Consider the following 27,471-nt stretch of genomic DNA (forward strand, 5'->3'; position numbering starts at 1 on the left):
CGTGAGCGTCAACAGCTTGTGAAGAAATAGCTTCTTCAAGTTGAACTGATACAAACACTGCATGACTGCAGCTCCGTGACAGCTGAGCAATAAGACCCAGTTGCTGTTGGATTGTCTTTTAAATTATTCTTATATACTCCATATGATAAAGACACTTCAACTTTTATAATGGTCGCCTATATGCAACAGATACATTTCTGAATGCAAAAAACAAAAGAATGAACTCCTGACACCAATCAGCTTATCTGCAGCAGCTGTCATCAAATGATAATCCACAGGCTCAAATAAAAATCTGAATGTACTAGTCACAGAGGGGAAGAGAGGCTGGTATGTTAAGCCATTAAGTTAGCAAAGAATGCTGCTTATCAACAAGACTTACTGTATCACTCTAGAGCAGATACTTCCTCTAAGCATCATTACAAGGTTGTGTAGGTAAATAACAACGTTAATAAAGGGTGCTAGCCAGGCTTGGGAATAAGAATGCTTTAATAAGAACATTTACTTCTAGCAAAAGGCCTTCTTATGGTAAATGCATTTATCTTGGAGAAGGGATGTTGTAAAAAATTATATACAGTAATCCTCAACTTACAACAGTTCATTTAGTGACTCTTCAAAGTTACAACGGCACTGAAGAAAGGGACTTATGACCATCTTTCACATTTACAGCCTTTGTAGCATCCCCACAGTCATGTGATCAAAATTCAGATGCTTGGTAAATTACGCTAGCAACCTCATATAAAGAAAATTTATATAAGATGTTCTCCAGTAGCACTTCCTACCCATAAGATTGGCAAGAATTAGTAAAAAAATACTCTTCAAACTTGTTGGAAATGTGAGGTGGTCCCAGGGACTTTTTACCATATGTGGTGGGAGTGCCCAAAGGCTAAAAGTTTTTGGCATCAAATAAAGGGTTGGCCGGAAGAGATTTTAACATTAAAAATAGAAGTCAAACCAGAATTTTTCTTATTAGGAATGACAGAAGGCAAATACAACAAGAATGCAACCTATTTAATATTATATAGACTAACAGCAGCAAGAATAGCCTTTGCTCAAAAATGGAAGAATAAAGAAACCCCTTCGGAAGAAGAAGTGCTAATTAAAATCCTTAATTGTGCAGAAATGGACAGACTGACTCTGGAGCTCAAGGATAAAAGTGAATCAACGTATTATGAAATCTGGACTAAATTTTACAAAAGGTTGGATAAGAGGAAGAATGCCAAGATGAAGGTGTAGTGAATGTCTAGAAATGTATATGTCAGTGTATGTTAAACTTGTAAGTGAGATACGACTATATTGAGCATGGATATAGCTGTTTAGGAGGAACTATTCTGTATACTTGACATGTAAGAACTTATGTAAATGTATATAAAGGTCAAGAAGTATATTATCTATTAGCTTAAATTTGACGATAATGTTAGAAACCAGAGATGTCAGACCATGTCCATTGTTTTTTTAAAAAAACTTTTTTTTTAAAAAAAAATTCAGATGCTTGGCAACTGACTCATATTTATGACAGTTACAGGGGGTCATGTGATCCCCTTTTGTGACCGTCTGACAAGGAAAGCCAATGCGGAAGCCAGATTCACTTAACAAGTGCAATTTTTGCACTTACCAGCTGTGCCAAGAAAGTTTGTAAAATAGGGCAAAATCACTTAACTGTTTTGCTTATCAACAGAAACTTTGGACTCGGTCATAGTCATAAGTCAAGGACTAACTGTGTAGCCATTATTAAAAATTAAAATTAAAAATTATGAACCGGTAATCCTCGACTTACAACAGTTCATTTAGTGACTGTTCAACGTTACAACGGCACTGAAAAAAGTGACTTATGACCATCTGTCACACTTAATGACCACTGCAGCATCCCACGGTCACATGATCAAAATTCACTTGGCAACCGACTGATATTTATGATAGTTGCAGAGTCTGGGGTTATATGATCCCCTTTTGTTACCTCTTTATAAGCAAATTCAATAGGGAAGCCAGATTCATTTAACAACTGCATTACCAGTTTAATAACTGCAGTGATCCACTTAACAAGAAGGCAAGAAGGTTGTGGCAAAAAGGTCATAAAATAGGGCAAAATTAACTGTTTTGCTTAGCAGCAGAAATTTTGGGCTTAACTGAGATTGTAACCTGTATAATTTGTTAAAGCTAATTTGATCTTTTTAAGGTGATGGTGCTTTGATTTATCCCATTAGCTCTACTTCAAATGCTCTCCCAAAAGCATGGAGCTACCTAATAAGGCCAAAGGCACATTAGCTCATATTAATTGAGATTTATGGGATCTGAAATTCAGCATACTTGTTACCCCTGGGCATTTGTTACCCTAGGCAGCAGCTGTCTGCCCCGAATTATGTTTCTTTTGAACCATTAGGAGGGGCTTTTGCTGCCTCCTTACAAGCAAAGTCAATTGTACCCAGATTCATTTAACAACTGTATTACCAATTTAATAACTGCAATGATTCAACATCTAGGAAAGGTCATAAAATGGGACAAAATTCACTGAACAAATGTTTTATTTAGTAACAGAAATATTGGACTCACTTCAGGTGTGATATTCACTTACTTTTGCTATTGGTTCACAAATGTGAGTGTGCACCCGCGCAAGCCTTCCGCGCATGCGCGGAGGGTCAAAAACAGGACATGACGATGTCTGGGCGGGTAGGCGGAGCCTCCCGTAGCCGCTGCTACTGGTTCGCCCGAACCGGATAGAACTGGCTGAATACCACCACTGACTCACTTGTTGGCATAAGTCAAGGACTATCTGTACTACAAGGAACTTTGTGAGAGACTGCAGGTATGAATTTCCTCCATGTGATATGCTGCCTTCACAAGCTGTTAAATCTCACCCCTGTTCAGTGAAGACGTTATCTACTAGTTCTCAACCCACCACAGGGTCCCTTCTCAGTGAAGATTGGGCACCGTTGCAACTGTGGTTCAGACAGAATTAGCAACAGCAATAGCACTTAGACTTATATACTCCTTCATAGTGCTTTACAGCCCTCCCTAAGCGGTTTACAGAGTCAGCATATTAGCCCCAATCTAGGTCCTCGTTTTACCCACCTCGGAAGGATGGAAGGTTGAGTCAACCTTGAGCCTGGTGAGATTCGATCTGCCAAACTGCTGGCAGTCGGTGACCAGCAGAAATAGCCTACAGTACTGCACTCTAACCACTACGCCACGGCGGGTCTTAATTAGAATTAGCATCAATTATCAAATTGGCTTAGATAGCTGTGTGTGCATGTGTGCGCATGGCAATAAATTGAATTTCAATTCATGTTGACAAAATGTTCCTGCACCAATCTTCCTTATTTTCTTCCTAATGGATTGGGATTTACAACTCTCAGAAATGCAGCTGACTGGGAAGGCTGGCAACTGTAAATGCAAGCAGGATATATTTTCAACATTAGACCAATCCTTTTTGCAATTTTACCTTACAAATGCAGCAGGTTTCCGCTTTATAGCACATAGATAACTTTTAAATGATAAGCACAGGGGACCCATGATACTTTCCCCCACATATTACCGAATGCAATAACTGCACTGTATCCAATTCCTTCATTACCAAATTCAGGAAGTCGTGTGATAAAAGTTTTCAGGAGTAGAAAAATGTCAGGGGAACTTTGTTAGAGAAAATAGGAAAAGAAATGTAAGAGAAAATTCAGATAGGGGTTTTCCACCAGTCGAATTCGCCACGCTGCAAGAACTTTCTGCTAACCACAAAACCTGTTTATGTCAGCATTTTCAAAAGAACAGAATTAATAAACAGGCTGCTCCTTTTGTAGCAAAACTGTGCATGGATTTTAATTTCAGCTTTTACTTCATCCCCAACTTGGCCCTCTCTTCTTATCTTCTTCTTGAGCAAATCTGTTTGTTTGGATTTAAATAGTTGCCCATCTCATATACAAGACACTGGGTGGCTTATAATAAACAATAGCATTCCTGACCTATTGGCAAAGTAGGAGAGATGGATTAGCGAAGATATAGAGCTGTATTTATCTGGCATTCCCAGCTGTCCAGCTTCTGGACAGACTATTTTGCATAGCCAGATTATCTGCCTTCTCTTTTTTCTTTCTGCTAGCAGCAAGAGTTACACAGGGTCATTGCAGCAGGCCTTCTGCCACTACTGCATCATGTTCATCAGTAATTCAGAATGATAAGTCATCACTATCTTTCTCAAGTATCCAATGATTTTTTGGAAAAGTTATGTCTAAATGCACACTTTTCCCTTGCAAAAAATAGTGTGAATTTTTTCCAGCTAAACTGAAATATACGTGGCGCAGTGTTGAACTATGGAGTCCTTTAGTGCTAACAGAGAAACTGAACTGAAAGGACTTTGGTGGTCTTCTAGTCCAACCCCCTGCTCAGGCAGAAATCCGTATACCCGTGATGGCGAACCTATGGCACGCGTAGCCATATTAGTGGGTACGTGAGCTCAGCTCCGGCGCGCATGCGTGTGTCGTCCAGCTGATTTTCGGGCTTTCTGGGCCCACCAGAAGTAGAGAAACAGGCTGTTTCCTGCCTCTAGAGGGCCTGGGTGGTAGTGGGGAAGGCCCGTTTTTCTCTCTCACCTGGCTCCAGTTGAGTCTGGGGAGGGCAAAAATGGCCTTCCCAACGCCCCCAGGGCCTCTGAAGGCCAGAAATGGCCATTTTATAAACTTCCAGTTGGACAGGAAGTGATGTTTTTTGCTATCCCCATCCTCCAGAGTCTCTATAGGAGTCTCTGAAGGCTGGGGACAGCAAAAAAATCACTTCTTGTCCAACTGGAAGTTGGTAAATGGACTGTGTCTGGCCTCCGGAGGGTCTCTTGGGGGGGGGGGGAGGTTGAGGACGGCCGTTTTTGCCCTCCCCAGACTCATAGAGAGGCTCTGGAGCCAGTGAGAGAGAAAAAGGAGCCTACCAGGCCACTGCATGCCAGGAGTGGGGAGGGGGAGTGCGCGCGCATGCGCGGGGCACATATAATTATGGGTGTGAGCATGTGTGCACATGACCGCCCCCCGTCCCCCTCTCCTGGCACGCGATGGCAAAAAGGTTAGCCATCACTGTCCTATACCATTTCAGACAAATGCTTGTCCAATCTCTTCTTCAAAACTTCCAGTGTTGGAGCATTTACAACTGCTGGAGGCAGGTTGTTCCACTGATTAATTATTCTAACTGTTAGGAAATTTCTCCTTAATTCTAGGCTGGTTCTCTCCTTGAGTATTTTTCATCCATTGCTTCTTGTCCTGCCTTTAGGTGCTTTGGAGAATAGGCTGATCCCCTATTCTCTGTAGCAGCCCCTTAGATATTGTAACACTGCTATTAAGACCATTTCTCCTTGGACTTTACAACCAGGTTCTCCAAACAAACTACATTGTTAAATGTTGCTTTTTTCCTCTATCGCTAAGGCTTGAAAATTAAACATGAAAAGCTAACAAGAGGGCGGTTGAAAAGTGGTTAAAAAAAGTCAAGATGGCAGCAATTAAGGTGCAATAGAAGTTTTGTTTTTAATGTATGTCAGAGGTGCAATACATATAAAAATGATGCCATTTACTTGCTGACTTATTTAATTCAGTGTAGGCATCACCCAACTCTAAAATAACATTTTTTAAATCATACCCTGTAGTCACCCAAGTCAACAAGGAGCAGAAATCTAAACAGGATATGTATCTAGTGATGTGGAACGTGGAGATTTGAGACCATGATCGAAATAAAAGCCATGCAAAACTTTGGTCTGAAGATTTCATTATAAAGTAATTTGTTCAAACTATTCTCTTTGAATCAATTTGCCAAAGTAAGATGATATGTCAAACAGAATCAGCTGCTTTCAAATCTATTTGAAGATTTAGTGGACTCCACGTGTAGAAAAAGACATGTTAGTCCCAATCAAACCTTTGCACTGAAACTAATCAATTTGATTTGAATTGCAAACTCAGATTAAATCACACATTCAAATAGTATCTTGGGAGATTTATAACTCCTAATTAATATACATATGTAAATGTATGACTAAGAGTCTATTTTTCCTTAGAGTCAAGTGAAGAAGCACAGCAAGGCCTCAATATGTAATGAAAAGGTATGGCTTTTATTGATTAACTGGCAGCCACCAAGCAAAGTGTGGATATTGATTGGTACCACATTGATTAATTATCCTGCCTTTATTAATTTTATAAATAACTCAAGGCAGCAAGCATATTAGTCTTTCCTTCTCCTCCCATATTTCCCCACCACAGCAACCCTACGCAATGAGTTGGGCTGAAAGAGAATGGCCAGCTTAAGATCACCAAGCTGGCTTTCATGCCTAAGGCAAGACTAGAATTCACAATTTTCCTAGTTTCTAGCCTGGTGCCTTAACCACTGGACCAAAATTTGGACCTTCCTTTTGATAATAATAGATAATAGAATTCTTTATTGCCCAAGTGTGATTGGACACACAAAGAATTTGTCTTTGGTGCATATGCTCTCAATGTACATAAAAAGACAAGACACATTCGTCAAGAATCATAGGTATAACACTTAGTGATAGTCATAGGGTACAAATAAGCAATCAAGTCATACTAGGTAACAATCAATATACATCATAAGGATACAAGCAACAAAGTTACAGTCATGCAGTCATAAGTGGGAGGAGATGGGTGATAGGAACGATGAGAAGACTAATAGTAATAGTAATGCAGCCTTAGTAAATAGTTTGACAGTGTTGAGGGAATTATTTGTTTAGCAAAGTGATGGCGTTTGGGAAAAAACTGTTCTTGTGTCTAGTTGTTTTGGTGTGCAGTGCTCTATAGTGTCATTTTGAAGGTAGGAGTTGAAACAATTTATATCCAGGATGTGAGGGGTCTCTAAATATTTTCACAGCCATCAGTGCTTGGAAATCTATTACAATTGTTTGCAACGCCAATATGGAAAAGTTTTTACTCCCACAAGGTATCCAAATTCTTGTAGACACACCCACATTGTCCCAGACTGAATGAGAAGCATTTCATTGCTGCAGTTGATAAAGAGGAATTAAAATATAATGGCTTCTTAGAGCATGCACATAGGGAGGGTAGAAGAAAGATACACTCACCACTTCTTAGATTTCAGCCGGGGGGCTGGGTTTCGGGGAATGAGAAACAAAGCTCTCATAGGATGCATATCACAAAGGGCTGAAAAACCAAAAAAAAAAAAAAAGAGAGAGAGAGAGAGAGAGAGAGAGAGAGAGAGAAAGCATGAAACAAATTGTCAAGTGTAATGGAAAAAAAGAGAACATTCCAGTAAAGACATTGACTAAAATTCTCATGCGATGTAGGAAGATAAATTTAGTGACTAGGTTCACAGATCCCACTTTGTCATAAGATAAGTGAGGCTATCTCTGAGGCTCTGATGCATAGTTTGACCGAGGCCTTAATCCTAGCTTATTTGTTGTTAGGAATGAAAGCAAAATGGGCTTTGATCAGATTGCTTCTGTATGGACTCTCTCTGTTTGTGGAGTCCAGTAGTCCTCCTGTTTTTCAGAGGATCTCTGGATGTGTTGTGGTGCACCAGCAGCCTGCGGACCTGGTAGCGGAGTCGGACAGTGAGGAGGCTGGGGAGGACAATTGGAGTCAGGGGAAGGCCCAGATTAGGGCTCTGTGTCAGAGGCAGAGATGGGGCCAGGGCCATCTGGGAGTGATGCGCGGACTCCGGAGCCTCCAGAGGCGGACAGCAGAGAGGCAGAGGAACAGGAGGAGCCTGTTCCTAGTATACGCATGCGAAGAGCTGCCAGGAGGCAAGAGCAACTGAAGCAAAAAGGACGACTTGGGAGTAAGGCCAGAAGATGATTGGCCCCTCCCATAAAATTTAAAAGAGTAGCAACAAGACGTTGGGTTCTTTGTAGAAAAGCAACGTTGATTCCAGTGCTTCTTGTCAGCGTCTCTTGAACTTTGTGGGGTTTTTGCCAAGAAAACCCTTTGGCAGGTTGCTAAAGACATCAAAGGATAAGGCCAAAGAATTTGTTTTGGACTAAGCTGAGAATGAATTAATTCTCAGCTGTTTTAATAAAATAAGTCTGTTCAGGACTGAATTGTGTTTGGTAATAATTACTTGGGCCTCAGTCACAACAGGATGATAAAGCAGAAGGATGTCTAGAAGGCCACTAAAAAGGATGAATAATGTTTCTGAGCACAGGTATCTGTCCTTCTTAAGGACTAACTTGTGACAGTACAACTGTGGTGGGTTTCAACTGGTGTTACCACCGGTTCGCAACATGCACGCGTTTGATGATCTTGTGGTCTGCGCAAGCGCAGTGTATTACGAAACAGCTGAGATGCGGCAATCTGCTCTGCCGTGCCTTTCAGCTGGGCTAAAAACGACCAAATATAAGGTATGTATAATGCAGGGATGGGCGGGAGGACCAACCTAACCATCAGAGAGAACCGGTTCGCTCTCAGCTGACCATCATCACTACCAGCTCATCCAAACCGGGCCGAACCAGTAGAATCCCACCAATGCAGTACAAGTGGTAAAATAGAACTACTTCACTGCTCTTATTGAGTGCACTGAATGCCAGCTAATGCCTTCCTCAAAACAACCTGGTCACCCCTGGATAAAGAGAAGCTGGAAAAGTCAGAGAAGTCATTCAGATTTCTTGGAAGAAAGTGGTCCTCCTTCTCTTCAAGAAGTTATTGCAGGATCCAACAAAGCTGCACAATTTTCATCCTGTCTCCAACCTTCCTTTAAGGAAGGTTGTTGACATCCTCCAGTGATCATCTGCTCGAAAGGGCCAGAGGAAATGGATTATTTGGAATCCTTTTAATCTGGGTTCCGTTCAAAACAACGTTGGTTGCACTTGTCAATGATCTATGAGAATCTCAGGCTGGGAGGAATACATCCATCTCTCCACCTCCTCCCCAAATTTCAATGGGCTCTAACTCTTTAGGAAGATTTTTAAAACTTGGTTTTTGTCCCGGACTCAGAGGTGGGATTCATGCGGTTCTGTCTGGTTCTGGCGAACAGGTAGTGGCAACTGCAGGAGGCTCTGCCCACCTGCCCTGACGTAATGCGTGAGTTCTGAACGCGTGCATTCACATTTGTGAACTAGTAGGAAGTTAAGTGAATCCCACCTCTGCCCGGACTGTAGAATAGAAGTGTCTTTTCATCTTTGAGAAACGTATGTTGATAAGCATATACAGGTAGTCCTCAACTTATGACCAGAATTCAGCCTGAAATTTATGCTGTTCAGTAAGAAATTTGTTAAGTGAATTTGCTCCATTTTACAATCTTTCTCACCACATGTGTTAAGTGAATCGCTGCAGTTCTTAAATTAGTAACACAGTTGTTAAGTGAATCTGGGCTTCCCCACTGACTTTGCTTGTCACAAAAGGGGATCACATGACTCTGGGACATTGCAACTGTCGTAAATGTGAGTCAGTTGTCAAACATCTGAATGTAAATCACATGACCAAGTGAGAAAAATGGCCATAAGTCACTTTTTTCAGGGCCTTTGTAACTTTGACTGGTCCCTAAATGAACTGTTATAAGTGGAGGATTACCAGTATGTGGTAGGAATTGTCAATTTGGGGCATTTTTGTTGACATTGCTGGCTTTAACTTCTGTTTTTCTTTGGCTTTATTGATGTACTACACTACCTAGACTCATGCTCATACAAGTTGGGCAGTCATATAAATCTTGTGAACAAACAAACAAAATGCTTTGCTTATTTATCGCGTAGCACATTGTTCACATCTGGCATCTGAGGTTTTCTGATCCACAGAGCTCAGTGTGTTGTGTGATCCCTGCCTGTTGTGGTTTATTCAACAAAGAATGCTGTAATTATAGCTTAGCGTGATATGGGAAGCCAGTCATTACTTTGCGTCTTAATACTTTCTAAGGTAGATAATTCTTCCCCAGTCAGTTGCCATTGCTGTCAGCTATTGTAGGTTTTTCTATATGGTTAGAGAAGCCCTGCTTAGAATCATGAAGTTGAATCATGAAGTTATTTAGGTCACTGAATCCAATTCCCTGCTCAGTACAGGAATTTAAGCATCCCCAACAGATGGCTGCCAACTTTATGATTCCAGTAATTCCCTAGGTAACCACTTTCAAACCGCTCTGTTAGAAGCTTTTTTATTAACATTCAGCTGGAATCTGCCTTCCTCTAACATAAGTCCATTATTGTGTATGCTACACTCCAAGTCAACAGAAAACCACAACCTTCTTCAATGTTGACACGCCACTAGATGCTTGAAGAGGACTGTCCTCTCTTTCATTCCCCAGTCTTCTGTTCTCAAGATTAAACAAGAGTTGAATTTCAATTTTTGACAATGAAATTTTTTAACAGATGCAACATTTTCTACTTTTAATGTCGTTTTATTATTAAATTCTTGTTATGCAAAGTTAATGTTGATTTAAATGTCATGTCTCCAGCCATCCAACAATTTCATGTCAGAGATAAAATTCTAACAGGTATTTCTCAGTAACTCTTTTAGTTGCTTTGTTATATCAGCTATATAGATATATCCATGTTTACACAAATTACATGAGATAGAACTAATAATTAAAGGCAAGTTTATGGCAGAAAGGAGAAGGAAAAGAAATTGAGCCCACCACCTAGTGCATATTTTGATATCTCATTATGATCTACCTGGTATAAGACTATCAATAAATCTAGCCAAAACTCAATGTATTGTGGTTTGTTGCACAGATACTGGATTTGGCATTTTTATCCACCTATTGAGTCCTTCCCAAGGATCTGAGATGTGAATGTTTGATGGTGTCTGAGGTATCATCACAGGATTAAGTTGTTCTGAGAGTAAAGCTGCCTTTTGCAATTGACTGGTGGTGAATTTGTCAATTCCGAAAGTATTCAAATGGTGCTCTAGTTGTTTGGGGATTTCACCCAAGGCACCTATTACCATTGGTACTACCTTTGCTTTCTTTTGCCACAGTTGTTCTATTTCTATTTGCAAGTCTATGTATTTTGTTATCTTCTCCAGTTCTTCCTCTTCTATTCCGCTGTCTCCAGGTACTGCCATCCAGACTTCCTTTGTCTTTCTTATTGACAGTTGTCAAGTCTGGGGTGTAACGTGGTAAGTGCCTGTTATTATTATCAAATTTATTTGCCATTCATCTAATAGTTTGAGGCAATTTTGAGAAGAGTCATATCATGACAATCATGTCTATATGTGTGCTTTGAGTCTACATAAAAGCCAGACATTTGTTCCTGAATTCATCACTTTATTCAACAAATCTTTACTTAGGGAATATTTGCATATAACATATTATAGTGAATGGGAATTTCTACCACTGCATAATGAATTTTAATAAGCAGCAGTCCAAACTATGATAAAGCATAAAATTCAAATATACTCACGGGGAGCTCCTTCTGCCATTTCGATGGCTGTTATCCCTAAAGACCACAAATCACTCTGAAAGAAACAACCAAAAGTAACAAAACTTTCAGTGATGTACAACATGTGAGAGTTACTACTATATAGGAAGGACTTCTTGGCACCTTAGTTCTGTAACTTTCCTCAAAAATTGTCTAAATAAATTCTGGATCTTTTGAGTCCTCAAGTTCACTTGGGCCTTTCATAAACCCATTTTTAGGTTCTTTCCACTGTCAGAGAAGAACACTCCATAAATTAAAAGAAACCCAAACCAAAATACTGTGATATTTTAGTACACTGAAGCTATATAATCCAATGCAATTCTCTAAGAACTAAATATTTGAAAAAGTAATAATTTTGCAAGAGTAAAACACTACCCCCTCTTTTCTTATTTCCCCAAATACTTGTCAACTCTTAATTTTACCTTCCCTAATTTGGACAACTTTCAGACTTATAGCTTTATACACACATATCGCTCTATTATGCAAAGTATAACAATAGAGTAAGAAACAATAAGTTAAAAAATTGAGGCAGAAATTAAAAGAAAAGGAAATTAAACTAAGTCTAGTTTACACTAATACTATTTACAGTACTATATCTTTCTACATCTTTCTGACCTTACAAAGCATCCTTACTTCTGCCATCATAATAAAACATTTTTAGGTATTATCTGTCCTCTCAATCTATTTGCTCTTCCTTTATATATTTGTTTTGTGATTTAAAACTTATATGCTCAAGATATTTATTTTCAAATAGCATTGAACCTACATATATTTGTCTATTATTGATTCTTGTTCCTATCTTTTCCTTATATGCCTTATATGTCATACAATTCTTGGTAAATCCATTCCCACTGCAAATAATTGCTTTTTATGTTTCTTCAGTCATACAAACCTTTCATAGTATTATCTGAATCATTATATGTGGATATTAGTTCCCAGAATTCTAGAAATGCTTATTATTGGGAATTGAGGACTGCATTTGTCGAAGCTTAGTCACTGACATGTAACCTTTTGGTAGAAGAAAGAGAACTATCTCAAAGGGCAATTGTAAGAATAATAAGATATGGAAAACCTCTGATTGCTAACCATTGCAAAGGCCTTTGTAGGTTTTCAAGAACCTACTTTTAAGAAAAATGGGTTTTTGAGAAACTACTCACGAAAATAACAAGTATTTCCTCAAGTTCAACCTTCTTCAAAGCAGAGCAGACAAATTTCTGTAAAAATACTACTGGGAAATCTTAAATCTGACATAAGGTAAAAGCAATGAAAACTGATTTCAAGGAACTTGTAAAACTGAAAAACTGTCTTAGAAAACAGACATAGGCATTTTGGTTCCTATCTAATATAAACCACGTTTATATAGCATTAAGAATACCTTCTGAATTGTGAGTTTAAGTATTAGACTGCAGATCATAGATGGCATATAGAAAGTCCTTGGGAGACAAAGCCAAGATATGTCATCTTAGATAAGAGACTACATAGCCCACAACTAGATGGCGGGCAGGACAAAAAGCTCCCTTGCTTCTCTGGCTATAAAGGAGACAGTGGCAGATTTGTATTATCCGACTTCCATGATTCTATTAATATAGCTTTACAATAAAATAGAATTAGCTCATCTATTCATAAGAGCTGAAGTGGCGCAGTGGTTAGAGTGCAGTACTTCGGGCTACTTCTGCTGACTGCTGGCAGTTTGGCAGTTCAAATCTCACCAGGCTCAAGGTTGACTCAGCCTTCCATCCTTCCAAGGTGGGTAAAATGAGGACCCAGATTATTCGGGACAATATGCTGACTCTGTAAACCGCTTAGAGAGGGCTGTAAAACACTGTGAAGCGGTGTAGGAAATTAGCACCCACCCTCTCCTAGAAGAATGAAATATTTTAGAAAATATTAAAAAGGCAGAATATATTTCCCTGGATGAGAAATGGAGAAACATGTTTTAAGGACAAAGCAGCTTCCTGCCTCCCCCCACCTTTGTCAATGGGCCAGAGACAAACTCATTCTCCCCACCTTTGTCAATGGGACCATCATCTGCAACACAATAGGACGCATCTAGCAACAGAAATTCACCACATGGCACTTGGGAAGATTACATCAGCCAGCAAGGCTAGCTAAAACCCCCATCCCCTAGGAGTCTGACAACCAATCAGGATACTCTTCCTGTACCCCAGGAAGTTCAAAGCTCTGAGAAAGCATAAAGCCAGGGTGCGCTCAGCACCTTGTGTTATGTCCTCCTCGCCTCCGTCTGAACGATGGCTTAATTAGCTGGCTCTTATCAGCTCTGGCAGCAAAAGAGCCAGTGTCTGCCAAGAGCCCTCATTGGCTGCCAAGACGCTGGTGAGTCACAACCTTCAGCTCTAGTCAATCCGTGGATTTGCCTGATACAAAGAGACACATCAGCTCTTGCTGCCTTTTATATCCTGTGGGGTGTGGCTCCATGACTCAGCACTTCCTAGGCCTGCCCCTCCCCTGCTTCTGTTGTTCTCTTCTCTTCTGCCTACGAAACCTGGGATTGAGCCAAGCCTGATTGCTGTCAGCTGGGTCTGCAGGCGTGGGGGGGGGGGAAGAGTGAGGAGAAGGAGGCCTCGTTATCTCTTTCACTTGGCTTGCTTCTGGCTCCTGGAGCTGATCCAGGGAGGCCGGTGCTTCTGAGGTAAGTCCTGATGGCCCTTCCCCCTCACTGTCCAAGTCACTTTCTGGCAGCAGGCCTGGCTCCAAGGCACTTTCGGGCATGGGGCCAGGTTCGGGGGCGGGAGCCACAACACCTTGCCCTTTTTCTATTCAGGAACTCAAGCCATGTGAACCTGACCACCATTAAACCATCTTTCCAAGCAGTCTCCATGTTTCCAGTGTCTTTTTCCCCACTTGGAACTGAACCCAGATGGACATTTCTTCCAACAGCGGTATATAAATTGCTATTGCTATTGCTATTGCTAGTCATGTTTCCTATCTGGTCTGCCGGTTGACACGCTGACTTGGAATGAAATTCAAGCACTTGCAATGTCTTCTTTTCAAAGAGAAAATATTTATTCTGACTGTTTTGGTCTGTTCCAGTCTGTTTTTTAACATACAATTAGTTGTTTTATCATTCTGCTTTTTTACTTTGGATTACCTGATTCAACTCTATCGAAATACTTCCGTTTCCACTCTTGTCTAATGCTGCTTCTTCACTTTCTATCTTTCTCCTTTTTGTTGATTTAGCTTCTTCTACCAGTTCCTGCCTGCTGTTTTCTTTTCTTTTTTTTCTTTTTTACTTCATTCCTGAATGCCCTTTGCAAACCCTACTAATGGGATATTTTCACTGCAGTAACATTGTAAAGTGTCTGTAAATAAAGGTATGTTTGTGTATGTAGGATAGAAATATGCGTGTAGACTTTTTGCATGTGTGTGCAGGTGCCTGTATCTCAGCTTTATCTAAAAATGATTTAATAAATCAACAACTTTCCTAGTGACCTCAGCAACTGGTTATGCCCTTTCTCTACAGGCCCCAGGAATTATCACTTTGTGACATTACAGATTTGTGAGACACCTCTGGGCACTGTTTCCAAATTACAGACCCAAATTTCTTTTGTAAAGCAGAAAAATGGAGAAAATGTGGCCATGAAACTATTCTAGAATTAATGGACATTTATATTAGATTTGCTCTTCAAAGTTCCCAATTTGAGTCAATAACTATGTCCCAAATTTGACCGGGGGGGGGGGGGAACCAGAAAACACACATTTATTTTATGACTGTTAGCATTATATATTAAAATTTGGATGTGGGAATGGGAGGCCTGTCAAATTTTCTTTTTCTCTGCCAAGATATAATCGTCTGCTTTCTTTTTATTAAAAAAATGGCAGCTAAGAATGGAATGAAGAGAAACAAAAAAATTTACAGTACAGGATTTATCTATTGCCTCTGTGATATGACATGATTTATTTATGAGGTATTAACTATATAATTCTGTGAACACTATATTTATGAGGTATTAAGTATATAATTCAGTGAACTCTGTTTTATTAAAAAAGGTAGGATATCTGAAGTTCTAAACCTTTTTTTTTTCAAAGGCTGTAGATTCTGGGATTTTCTCTTTGTACCAGATCATCTAGATTTCTGCATTTATTTATTTAAGACAATTGGTCAAATCCAACAGATCCAATATGCACCATTACTTATATTAATAATTTGTTTTAACAGATTTGCAAACCAATTCTAACACAAATAAAATTCTGCATCTACTTTTTCCTCTTTTCTTCTTTTTATTCCCATCTTCAATTAGCTAAAAATGGAATAAAGGCCACTTAGGGTTTTATTATATTAAGACCATTAGGAAACAGGATCTAGATTCTAGTACAATCAAACTAAGAGCAGAACTACATATCCTCCATGGCCTATTTCTACCATGAAATAAATTACCATAATCTGTATTAATTGTAGTTTCTCATAGTCTTCAAGAGGGTCCCAATATAACATCATTAAAATACTATAGTCTAAATTAGAGTCACAGGCCCAATTTTTCTCTATTAGATTAAGACAATAAATTATAATTTGACTCAGCTATCCAAGAATATGCCCAAAAAGCATTCTTAGTCTGTGGATATAAAGGGATGAAGAGGAGAAAAGTCTAATTATTTCAGATCATATCAGGGGTGGGCTTCAAAATTTTTAGCAAGGGGTTCTCTGCCCTGTTGCTGGGTGGGCATGTCCACGGTGGCCGTGGCCTAGTCGGCCTCCTGCACCACGGCGGGGGGTGGGCACTTTTGCCCTCCCCAGGCTCCGGAGGCTTTCTTTGAGCTTTCGGGAGGGCGAAAACAGCCTCCCCAAGCTCCAGAGGCTCTCCCGAACTTTCGGTAGGCCCGTTTTTTGCCATCCCTGAGCCTCCGCACAGGGGGGCAACTGAAGCGAACTGCACAGAATCTTAGCTAGAGGTTCTCCTGAATCCCCGCCAACCCCCAGCAGCCCACCCCTGGATCATAGCAGATTCCAAACTTTTGGTAAAACTGTTGAACATCAGTGTTACAGTGGAGAGAAGAACACGGTTAGACTTCATTAGACATCCTACAGCACAAAACAATACAATAGAGCCACTGGCATTCAAAATTAATCTCTGCAGGAAAGGGCAATCCCACCCATCAAGTTATTTCACTAACTTAATAAGACTGTGATTCTCTATTATATTAAATAACTTTGAAGGGGGAAGAAAAATTATAGCATCAGACTCCCTGTTCCAGCTCATGATGCAAACAATCCATTAGAACTTAGACTTACAGTATATACTGCTGCACAAGGTTTTACAGCCCTCTCTAAGCAGTTTACAGAGTCAGCCGATGGCCCCCAACAATCTGGGTCCTCATTTTACCAACCTCGGAAGGATGGAAGGCTGAGTCAACCTTGAGCTGGTGAGAACTGAACTGCCAAACTGCCGGCAGTTAGCAGAAGTAGTCTGCAGTACTGCATTCTAATCACTATGCCACCACAGCTCTATAGCAATTGATGCATTATGGCAATTGATGCTGTTTCCAACCCAAAACCTTACTATACTTCTAGACTGATATGGGTTTCAAACACCCTCCCCCCCCATTTTCTCCAAGATTTGTACTATGCGGTGACCTCACCAACTCAACACAAACTGCAACTCTGAAACAAGCTTGTAGTTGTTCAATTCTGCTGGATCTAATGAGGATTTTTTTCTTTTTCAGCAAGAGTTAGATCACTGCCTCTTTCAAATAATTTAACTATCAACAAACCCTCCTTTGGTGGCCCATACCTGTTTTGCTGCCTGCTAATTGAATTAGCTGGTTTAGTAATGCTTTCATGAGCTGCAAACGGTAAAGGCCGCCCAGATTCTAAAGTAGCTAAACAGATTCCAAAACTGTGGCTGGCTGGGTTGAGTCTGGCTTTTCTGCTAACTGCATTCAGGAAATCTTTTTTCACACGAAGTTATTGATGAATTTAAGGAGAAAATCTTTTTTCACAGCTTGGTGAGAGCTCATTTGGAAGTAGCCACACCAAGAAACTGGAACAAATACAGGTAGTCCTCAACTTACAACCAAAATTGATGTTGCTAAGTGAGAATTTTGTTAAGTGAGTTTTGCCTCGTTTTACAACCTTTCTTGCCACAGTTGTTAAGCGAAACTAGCTTCCCCACTGACTTTGCTTGTCAGAAGGTCGCAAAAGGGGATCACATGACCCTGGGACATAGCAACGGTCATAAATATGAACGGTCAAGCATCTGAATGTAAAGTCTGTGGTTATTAACAGCAGCTGCCTGCAATTACTGCAGGTTCTAGTCCCACCAGGCCCAAGGTTGACTCAGCCTTCCATCCTTTATAAGGTAGGTAAAATGAGGACCCAGATTGTTGGGGGCAATAAGTTGACTTTGTATATAAATATACAAATAGGATGAAGACTATTGCTAACATAGTGTAAGCCGCCCTGAGTCTTCGGAGAAGGGCGGGATATAAATGCAAATAAAAAAATAATAATAAAGAAATCCCGTGATCAAGGGATGCTGCAATATTTGTAAGTGTGAAAAATGGTCATAAGTCACTATTTTCAGTGTTGTAACTTTGAATAGTCACTAAGTGAACTGTTATAAGTGGAGGTCTATCTGTATTCAGGTCCATTGGTCAGCCAAGTACTAACCAAAAAGCTAGTATTCAGTGACTGTTCAAAGTCACAATGGCACTGAAAAAGGTGACTTATGACCATTTTTTGTACTTATGACTGTTGCAGCATCCCTGTGGTCACATGCTCAAATTTGGGTGCTTGGCAACTAGCATATATTTATAATGGTTGCAGTGTCCTGGGGTCATATGATCACCTTTTGAGACCTTCTGAGAAGCAAAGCCAATGGGAAACCAGATAGCAATAGTAATAGCAATAGCATTTAGACTCATATACCGCTTTCCAGTGCTTTCCAGCCCTCTCTAAGCAGTTTACAGAATCAGCATATTGCCCCCAACAATCTGGGTCCTCATTTTACCCACCTCGGAAGGATGGAAGGCTGAGTCAACCTTGAGCCTGGTGAGATTTGAACTGCCAAATTGCAGGCAGCCGGCAGTCCACAGAAGTAGCCTGCAGTACTGTACTTTTAGCACTGCACCTCAGTGGCAGATTCACTTAAACGAGTTATTAACTTAACAGCTGCAGTGATTCACTTAACATCCGTGGCAAGAAAGGTTGGAAAATGGGGCAAAATTCATGTAACAGCTGTCTTGTTTAGCAACAGAAATTTTTGGGCTCAATTGTTTGTTGAGAACTACCTGCAATCAGTTATATTAACAGCCCCTGAAGTCCTTGGTTCTGACTTTAGGCTTACAGTCTGTAAGTAACCAGCCCAATGTTCTGGTGTTCTCCATGCGTCTGTCCCTGCTATCCCTATTTACTGTAGTTAATGATTATGTTGGGAGGAAAAGGAAAAATGCATGTAGTCCCAACAGCACTGACAGAAGCATTTGGCCTGAAATTTTAACTGCAATGACAAATCCCAAATCAATATCTTTCCGGTGACTGCCTTATGGAACATTTTTCTCTTTTAAGCTGTGTTCAGAAGAGAAAACCAGCACGGAAACTGTTTAATGATGGCAAAACAGAAGGTCTGCAGAAGGTCTTTTGAAAAGTTTCGGTCGCTCAGAAAATGGACCTGTTGTCTGCTTTTAAGCGAGCATACAAAGGGGATTTCAACTTTCTTAACCAACTGGGGTTAAGAAGGTCGGTTACTTTTGATCTTTCTCAAGAAGATAAAGCTTCATGAACACATAGCTTTGAATGCACCACACTCTTCATATATTTAGGAAAATAGGTTATAGTTCAGGGGTGAAATACTCCCAGTTTGTACTAGATTGGCCAATCCGATAGCGATGGCGGCAGGTGGTTTGGAGAACCGGTAGCAAAAATCCCTCCCCCCCCCCGACCATGCCCACCCAATTGCTAGGTTGCCCGCTTGACGCTTCTTTTAAAAAATGCTTTTAAAGGTAAAAAAAAGGAGGCTCTGACGATCACAGCTGAGCCGTGCGATCGTCAGAGCCTTTTTTTTACTTTTAAAAACATTTTTTTACAACAAAAAACGGCCGAATAGATTGTAAAAAACATGCTTTTAAAAAGTCAATAAGTTGACTTTGTCTATAAATATACAAATAGGATGAAGACTATTGCTAACATAGTGTAAGCCGCCCTGAGTCTTCGGAGAAGGGCGGGATATAAATGCTAATTTTAAAAAAAAGGTTAAAAAAAGGCTCTGACAATCACAGCTGCGCTGCCTGATCGTCAGAGCCTTTTTTTTACTTTTAAAAGCATTTTTTTACAACTTATTCATTCCAAAAAAGATCGTGCGCCACAGCTCATCAACCCCCCCATGCGCTGTTCTACTTACCCCATGTCTCCTTTTGGCTTGCACTGCGCATGCAAGCATGCACCTCGCATTTGGTGCATGGTGCGCACTGCGCATGCACAGCCAGTGAACTGGTAGTAAACCAGTTCAGATTTCACCACTGTTATAATTACCAACAGGGGTGGTATTCACTTACTTTCTTTACCGGTTCGCAAATGTGAGTGCATGCGCTTTGCTGGTGCACGTGCCTTCCGCGCATGCACCCAGCCTCAAAAACGTGCTTAAATATGATGGCATATAGCCAGGGTGGGCAGGTCCACCCACAATTTCCACTACCGGTTCGGGCAAACTGGCCTGAACCGGCTGAATAGAATCTCTGGTTACCAGTGAAATTATAACGTATTTTTAGCACACATGATGTTCCTCTGTTTCTCCTATGTAGTAATGCTCCAGTGAAATTAGGCTGAAGATAGCAAATGGCCCAAGAACCCACAGTGAGACTGACTGTTGATGTGTAGAGTTAAATCTGGATTTTCTCCCTCTTTGAGGGAGGATCAGTCTGCCTCCACTTTTATCTGAACCACAAAGTAGCATTAGTTCAAGATAAATATATCTAGAAAATCTTTTAATATCAGAGAAAGAGCATTAAGTAATCTCTGCAACTATAAACCTTTCCTCCTTTGGGCCTGTCTTTGCCTTCTGTTTTGTCATTAAACTGATCTGTGCTTCCATGTCATTGTGCTGGGGTATCCAATTCAAAGATATTCCAGGGATAATTCTCCTGCAGGGCAGGAAAATCATGGAAAGATTTTTAGAATAACTGAGGACCAAGCAACTGCTACAACAGATATGTCCAATTGTATGCTTTTCTTTTGAAGAAAAACTAACCTTTCCATTTGTAAATTGTTTCTTTGAGAATTTTCCCCCTTTTTCAAAGTGTTCATTGCAAAAAGCAACTTCCTTAAGAGAGGATGACACACATCCAATGACATCATGACTCAGATCTTGCCCTTACACAGTTGTCCTTACAAGTACAGTAATGGCATCAAGACATCTTCTCATAGTGTTCATCATCTACCCCCTTGATCCCTTGTCTGAAACAATTCTTTCAAAATAACATTTAGCAAACACACAAGCGCACAGATACGGAGACACACAGCTCAGGGTTTTGATTTGAGGTCTGATCTCAAATGTAGCCCTGCAGCTTTTTTCCAGAAGAAAAGCTAACAGGCTTATGGGTTTGAAAATTAGAAAGGGTAGCTTATGGAAAGAAGGAAATTATAATGCAACATTAGAGAAGGACACAACACAAAAATGTGTAACTGCTGTCAAGAAGATACAGATTGTAATCTTTCTTTTTCTTATTTCTATTTTCACTATTTACTATTCTTCTTATGGTTTTTAATTTTGTTAAGCCTTTCTGGAAAGAAAGAAAGGAAGGAAGGAAGGAAGGAAGGAAGGAAGGAAGGAAGGAAGGAAGGAAGGAAGGAAGGAAAGAAAGAAAAGAAAGCTAAAGTTAGGATTAATGTGAGATAATAATTTGCTCTCTGATTGCACTGATCATTATTAATTAAGCCATACACATTGTGTTCCCTCTGAAATATTGTTTCAGGACTGGCTGAGACCCAAATCTGGATTTTTCAGTTTGTACAACAATGAGCTTTCCAAAGCTCTAAATGTAAAGAAAACACAAACAACATAGCCGTCATATACAAATACCTAAGCTCAGCTTATATGAGGTATACATTCTTTGGTTAAACCAAAAACTTTACCTGAATCAGTAGTAAGATTCCTTCCCCATATATCTCTGGGTATCTTTCTTGTCACCTTGTAAATTTCACCCATAGTTCACCAACTTTCCTAGTAATCTAGCTGTCTTTACCCTAAAGTTCTCTCTCATAAATGAATATTCTTCACATCTTGCCTGCAATCTATTTTGTCCTTGAGATTGCTCCAGTACGTGAACCAGGTCTGATCCTAGATCTCCTACAACCCGCATTCTTATTTTCTATGACTAAAACTGGTGTTAAAACAGTTTTGGTTACTAAATGGGATCTATGCCAATAGTTATCGATACCTTGAAATCATAAGTAGCATCAGGGTTTTCATCACAGGCAATGACCTCAGGTGCCATCCAGTAGGGTGTTCCAATAAATGTATTTCTTCGACCAACTGTTCTGTCTAGTTGAGCACTGACTCCAAAATCCACTAGGAGTTAAAAATAGGAGAATTTAAATGAAGTAAAAGTGAAAGAAAGAAAGAAAGAAAGAAAGAAAGAAAGAAAGAAAGAAAGAAAGAAAGAAAGAAAGAAAGAAAAGCTGGTCTCGCTAAAAGGACATAAACTAAATTTCACATCGGATGACCCCCATGAACAAGACAATTCATTTCAGAGTATTAAGTAATTTCAGCTCCTCACTTCACCCTATAAATTTTCTCCTGTATCAAATAGATTTGGGGGGGTCAAATCAAATAGGCTGTTTTTAGACCAAGAATCTTTATGGAATTCAACAGGGGAAGAAGTCTTTTTTTAAAAAGATGTTGGACATCTGATGAAAACATGTGAGGCTTTAGAGTTCTCATAAAAAACCTTCTGAAATGTTATCATAGAATACGTTTTTATTATTTTAAAAAATTAAGTCAAACAAAGATAAGGTAATATCACAGCATTTCATCATCTCAGGATATGATAGCAAATCTCGGTATGACTTTAGAAATGCAGGATAGCACCACTGAAAAAGAAATTGTTGAATTCACATATAAAAAGGTTTTGTGCAATTTCACAATTTTTTTAATACATTACAATTGTTAATTGATAAAGTATTTGTAATTTGTCTTATTTGTAACCTTCATCTGTATAATCCATCTTTTGCTACTTTTCCCTACCTCACCCCAATTTAAATCCTACATCAGTCTAGTCACTCTGTGCATCTAATAAAGTGAATGACAGCTCATAAGTGCTTTTAACAAAATGTGTTAGTAGGAAAAGGTCTACCAGATTCCTGATCAAGCTGCCTTGCAACAAGTCTACAAAAAGAAGCATCTTGATCATTGTAGATCATAAAATTATTTTATGCCACAGGCCAGAAAAGACTTCCAACATCAACGCTAGAAACTTAAAATGGAGTTATCTAAAATTCGTTCTTATTTTTAGAAGATGCATTTTAGTATTTCCTTCCTTGCTGGTTATGAATCTATATCAAGACTGTATCAAATATCTTTTTGCAATGATTCAACTATGAAAGTTGAGGCAAATAAAATGTCCTACTTCATGGTCCAAGATATATATATATAAACATATGAAGAACGGTTGCAGGAACTGGGTATGTCTAGTTTAATAAAAAGAAGGACTAGGGGAGACATGATAGCTGTGTTCCAATATCTCAAGGGTTGCCACAAAGAAGAGGGAGTCGGGCTGTTCTCCAAAGCACCTGAGGGTAGAACAAGAAGCAATGGGTGGAAACTGATCAAAGAAAGAAGCAACTTAGAACTAAGGAGAAATTTCCTGACAGTTAGAACAATTAATAAATGGAACGACTTGCCTGCAGAAGTTGTGAATGCTCCAACACTGGAAATTTTTAAGAAAATGTTGGATAACCATCTGACTGAGATGGTGTAGGGTTCCTGCCTAGGCAGGGGGTTGGACTAGAAGGCCTCCAAGGTCCCTTCCAACTCTGTTGTTATGTTATGTTATGTTATGTTATATATATATATAAATTATTTTTGAGACCAACTCTACTTTAAACATTCTGGCCACATCCTTTCAAGGACCAACTAATGTTTAATGTATAAATCCTTGAAATAGTGTCTTTTACCTATTCAATACCCATCCAAAATTAACATATTTTAAATAGGCTGGGGAGTACTGTAAAAACGCTCAAGAAAATTTGAAGTGACATTGAGAGCAAAAGCGACAGTTGGATGGGATTATGGCATGCTGATTTTCCTAGCCAGAATCTCTTCATTTTTTTAAAAAAAGAGCATAATCTTTCAAGAATTTTAAAGGTTTTATTCTAAGAACATAACAACTTCAAAGAATGAAGGCTATGTTATCTAGCTATGTTATCTAATATTCTTCACAGCCTTTTGGTTGCATACTGCATATTGCATATTGCTGTACATTCTAGGGTTCATCATGGCTATGAATCCGGAATTTCTTTTTCTCCCAAGTTTCTTGTGTAAAGTAGGATTGATATAAAGTCAATGTTCAGGTCAACTGCTTAGAAACGTAAAAGAAATTATCAGCTTTGGTAGTCCTTAGAACAGAGCTTGTTGTTGTGTTTGTGTGTGTGTGTGTGTGTGAGAGAGAGAGAGAGAGAGGCAGGTACACATGTGCACGTACAAGCTCCATGTGAGAGAGTGGTGGATGCACTGTCCCTCCACTCGCACGAATGGAGCTTTGCACACGAGCGGAGGGTTCTTGCACTCGCATGAGAAGCTCCACTCACATAAGTAGCAGGCACTTTTGCATTTGTGTGTGAAGCTCCACTCGCGCAAGTGGTGGTGCTTGAGTGGAAGACGTGTGTGTTTATGCTTGCCGCCACTCGTGTGGATGGAGCTTCACACGTGTACATTTACCCATCTCTCTCAGGGACCGGTTTTGAACAGGCCTGGTAATAGGCAGTGGCCCAGGGGTTGGGGATCCCTGCCTTAGAAGGCAAGACCAATGAAGATTTCTCAATTAAGCCTCATTTCATTCTTTCTAGTATTTTCTTTAAATAAAAAGCCACCGTCCCCAAAACTTACCTAGTTTAACTTCTGCATTTTCAGTTAGCAAAACATTTTGGCCTTTAATATCTCGATGGATCACTTTGTGTTGATGGAGATGACTCAAACCCTAGAGAAGTCAGTGAGAGACATAATAACTATAAATATATTGTAAATAAATATATGAATGTATTTATTTTGATTTTGATTCTGAGAAAACAAAATGAAAGGAAATCCAGCAGTGGTTAAGTAATGATTTTTTAAGATTATTGTACTGAATTGTGTATACTGTCTTTTATTTGCTTCTATTTAACATTTTACTCTTGTTAAATGCAATAAGAATGGAATGGAAATTTACATGTATAAACACATGCATAACACAGGCGAGTAAAATTCGTAAGTCAAAGTTTAATATCCTTTTCCTTAAAATAATTTTTCAACCATCCTCTATATACCAGGGGTGTCAAACTCAAGGCCTGGGGGCCGGATTTGGTCCACGGGATGCTTAGATCTGGCCCGTGGCACTGCCCTGGAAAAAGCAACAGACTGGCCCATGGTGCCTCTGCCAACAAAAATAGAGCTCCGTTTTCACTGGCAGAGGGTTGCAGGAGGCCACCACAGCCAAAAACGGAGCTTTGGAGCCCGTTTTCACTGGCAGAGCACTCGGGCCACCACAGGTGCCCCGGCACGAGTGATGTCGAGCTAGTCACACCCACCCTGGCCATGCCCATCCGGCCCCCAAGGTCAAACACAACCCTAATGCGGCCCTCAATGAAATTGAGTTTGACACCCCTGCTCTATACATTCTAGCCAATATATAACAGGCAAATGACCATATTCATGAGGTAACAAAAACCACCTAATTTTGCGCAGACTGTTGGAAGCTGCTATCATCAGACCAGTGTTTCTCAACCTGAGTTGGCTGGGAATTCTGGAACCACCACTGCCCCTTAGTATTAAGAGTCATAAAAAAGACAGTATAAGAATTCAATCTGAAAATGAAAATGCAACCTAAAAACTTCCCAAAGTGATGCTTGCTATTTAGAGTTGTAACAAAGCACTTATTTAGAGTAAACAATTCAGCTGCAACACTTTAGCAAATTGCTATGAAAAGCAAGCAATAGTGTGATTCATCAACAGTGGTACTTTTATTTCTATCTCGAGAAGACATGGTTGCACAAGATGGAACTTAACATTTATAAACTGGAAAGTCAGTTTTTAAAATAGGTGAGTAATGAATCAAGTTCAAATTATTGAATTGTTCCCTTGTTGCCACAAATTTAAAAATGTCAAAAAATCAGCCAGGGCTGTCAGCTTAGTGGTGGGCCTGCAGTCACTTGGCTGTCAACTCTCTCAGGTATACCTGACTAAGTTGTTCTCAACTTTTATTTGTCATTCAATTGCTTAAAATATAACTTGCTTTTTCTTTAAAAAAGTGTTTACACTCACAACGTATGCATGTATTTATTGATTGAAAGAGAAACCAGGTATATTTCAAAGTACGAATCAAAGATGAGAAAGGATCTCTTTGTTTTTGTTCAGTTGCTAAGTCATGTCTGACTCTTTGCGATACAATGGACCATACCATGCTAGGTCTACCTGTCCTCCACTGTCTGAAAAGGATTTCTACCTGTCAATTATTTAACAATGACTTTTACCCTTCCCCCTTTTCAAGTTATCATGTTGCAATAAAAAGACCTTAGAGCAAGGGTATCAGTCTCAAGGCGTGGGGGCCAGATACAGCCCATGGGGTGCTAAGATCTGGCCCATAGGGCCTCCCTGGAAACAGCAAAGGGCCGGCCCGTGGTGCCTCTGCCAGCAAAAATGGAGCGGTTGCAGCTGAAAACGGAGCTTGTGACGGCCGAGGGCAGCACTCCATTTTCACTGGCAGAGGGTTGCAAGAGGCCGTTGTGCCTGAAACGGAGCTCAGGAGCCCGTTTTCTCTGGCAGAGCGATTGGGCCACCACAGGTGCCCCTGACACAAGTGATATTGAACTGGTCACAGCCACCCTGCCCACGCCCATCCTGAGCCCCCAAGGTCAGACACAATCCTGATGTGGCCCACGATGAAATTGAGTTTGACACCCCTGCCTTAGACCAACCTGTAAAGAATCAATGTGGTTTGAAGGATTCTTAAGCAGTCAAATTCCTGCATTCTGTACCTTCACTTCCAGTTAACTAAAGATTATTTGCAGGAGGCACTAACTAGTGGATCTCAGAATGGCTATATCAGATTGAATTCAGCAGATCCTAAAAGGCAGGGGTGAAATGCTCCCCGTTTGGACTGGGTCACCCGATCCGGTAGCGATAGCGGCAGGTGGTTCGGAGAACCGGTAGCAAAAATCCTTGGCCCCCCTACCTATTCTCAGCTGAACCGCGTGATCATCAGGTTTTTATTTTTACTTTTAAAAGTATTTTTTCTTCCGCCAAAAAAATGCTTTTAAAAGTAAAAAAAAAGCCTCTGATGATCATGCAGCTCAGCTGGGATCATCAGAACCCTTTAAAAGCATTTTTTCTGTCCACCCACTTCTGAAATAAAACTGTGCTGGCTTGATTTCATTTGGATCTATGGCCATTGAGAGGATTCCACCAGAAAACCTAGCTGTAGTGCGAACATTTTATGGATTTCCATAAAAGAAATAATTTTTTTTAAAAAGTGTCAGACAGATTGTAATATATAGCAAGTATTCCGTTTCTTGTGGAACTTGCATATCATAGCTGACTTTGCTATGTAAATAAAAAGTGAAATCATTTCCAAATAGAACATAATAACATCCAGAAATTATCCTGATTCTCACTCTTTATAAGAATTTGTAGGAATTCTAAATGGTAATTTAAAAAAATCATTTCCAATGGTTCCATTTGAGTCCCTCTGTGTGAAAATACCTTTCTTCATCCTTACTTTGAATGATTTTCCCCATTTCTATAAATCTGGATCTGGAATTCTAATTTTAATACATCTGCTCTTATTAATATTAAAGAAGGCGTTTTTTTTTCCTAAAAAGAAATAGCAGATTTCAAAGACGAGCAAGGAAGGGGAGCCAAATAACTTTCATTCATTCATTATAAATTGGATTTAAGTGACTATGAATCATTCATACAATCCTCTAATGACTAGCCACC

General features: G+C 39.9%; 1 protein-coding gene across 6 annotated transcripts in view; it reads right to left on the bottom strand.

The window, feature by feature from the left end:
- TNIK (TRAF2 and NCK interacting kinase) overlaps positions 1–27,471 on the bottom strand; it is a 365,479-nt gene that overhangs the window by 114,108 nt on the left and 223,900 nt on the right. For all 6 annotated transcript variants that reach the window (XM_058188113.1, XM_058188108.1, XM_058188107.1 and 3 more), the window contains exons 6-9: positions 24,388–24,478; positions 21,722–21,852; positions 11,315–11,369; positions 7,052–7,130 (exon numbers count right to left, since the gene is read on the bottom strand). In XM_058188113.1, the coding sequence (XP_058044096.1) occupies positions 7,052–7,130; positions 11,315–11,369; positions 21,722–21,852; positions 24,388–24,478 (356 nt within the window). The remainder of the gene's footprint in view (positions 1–7,051; positions 7,131–11,314; positions 11,370–21,721; positions 21,853–24,387; positions 24,479–27,471) is intronic.

Source organism: Ahaetulla prasina, chromosome 6 (genome assembly GCF_028640845.1).
Source record: "Ahaetulla prasina isolate Xishuangbanna chromosome 6, ASM2864084v1, whole genome shotgun sequence".
In the NCBI taxonomy this organism is placed as follows: domain Eukaryota; kingdom Metazoa; phylum Chordata; class Lepidosauria; order Squamata; family Colubridae; genus Ahaetulla; species Ahaetulla prasina.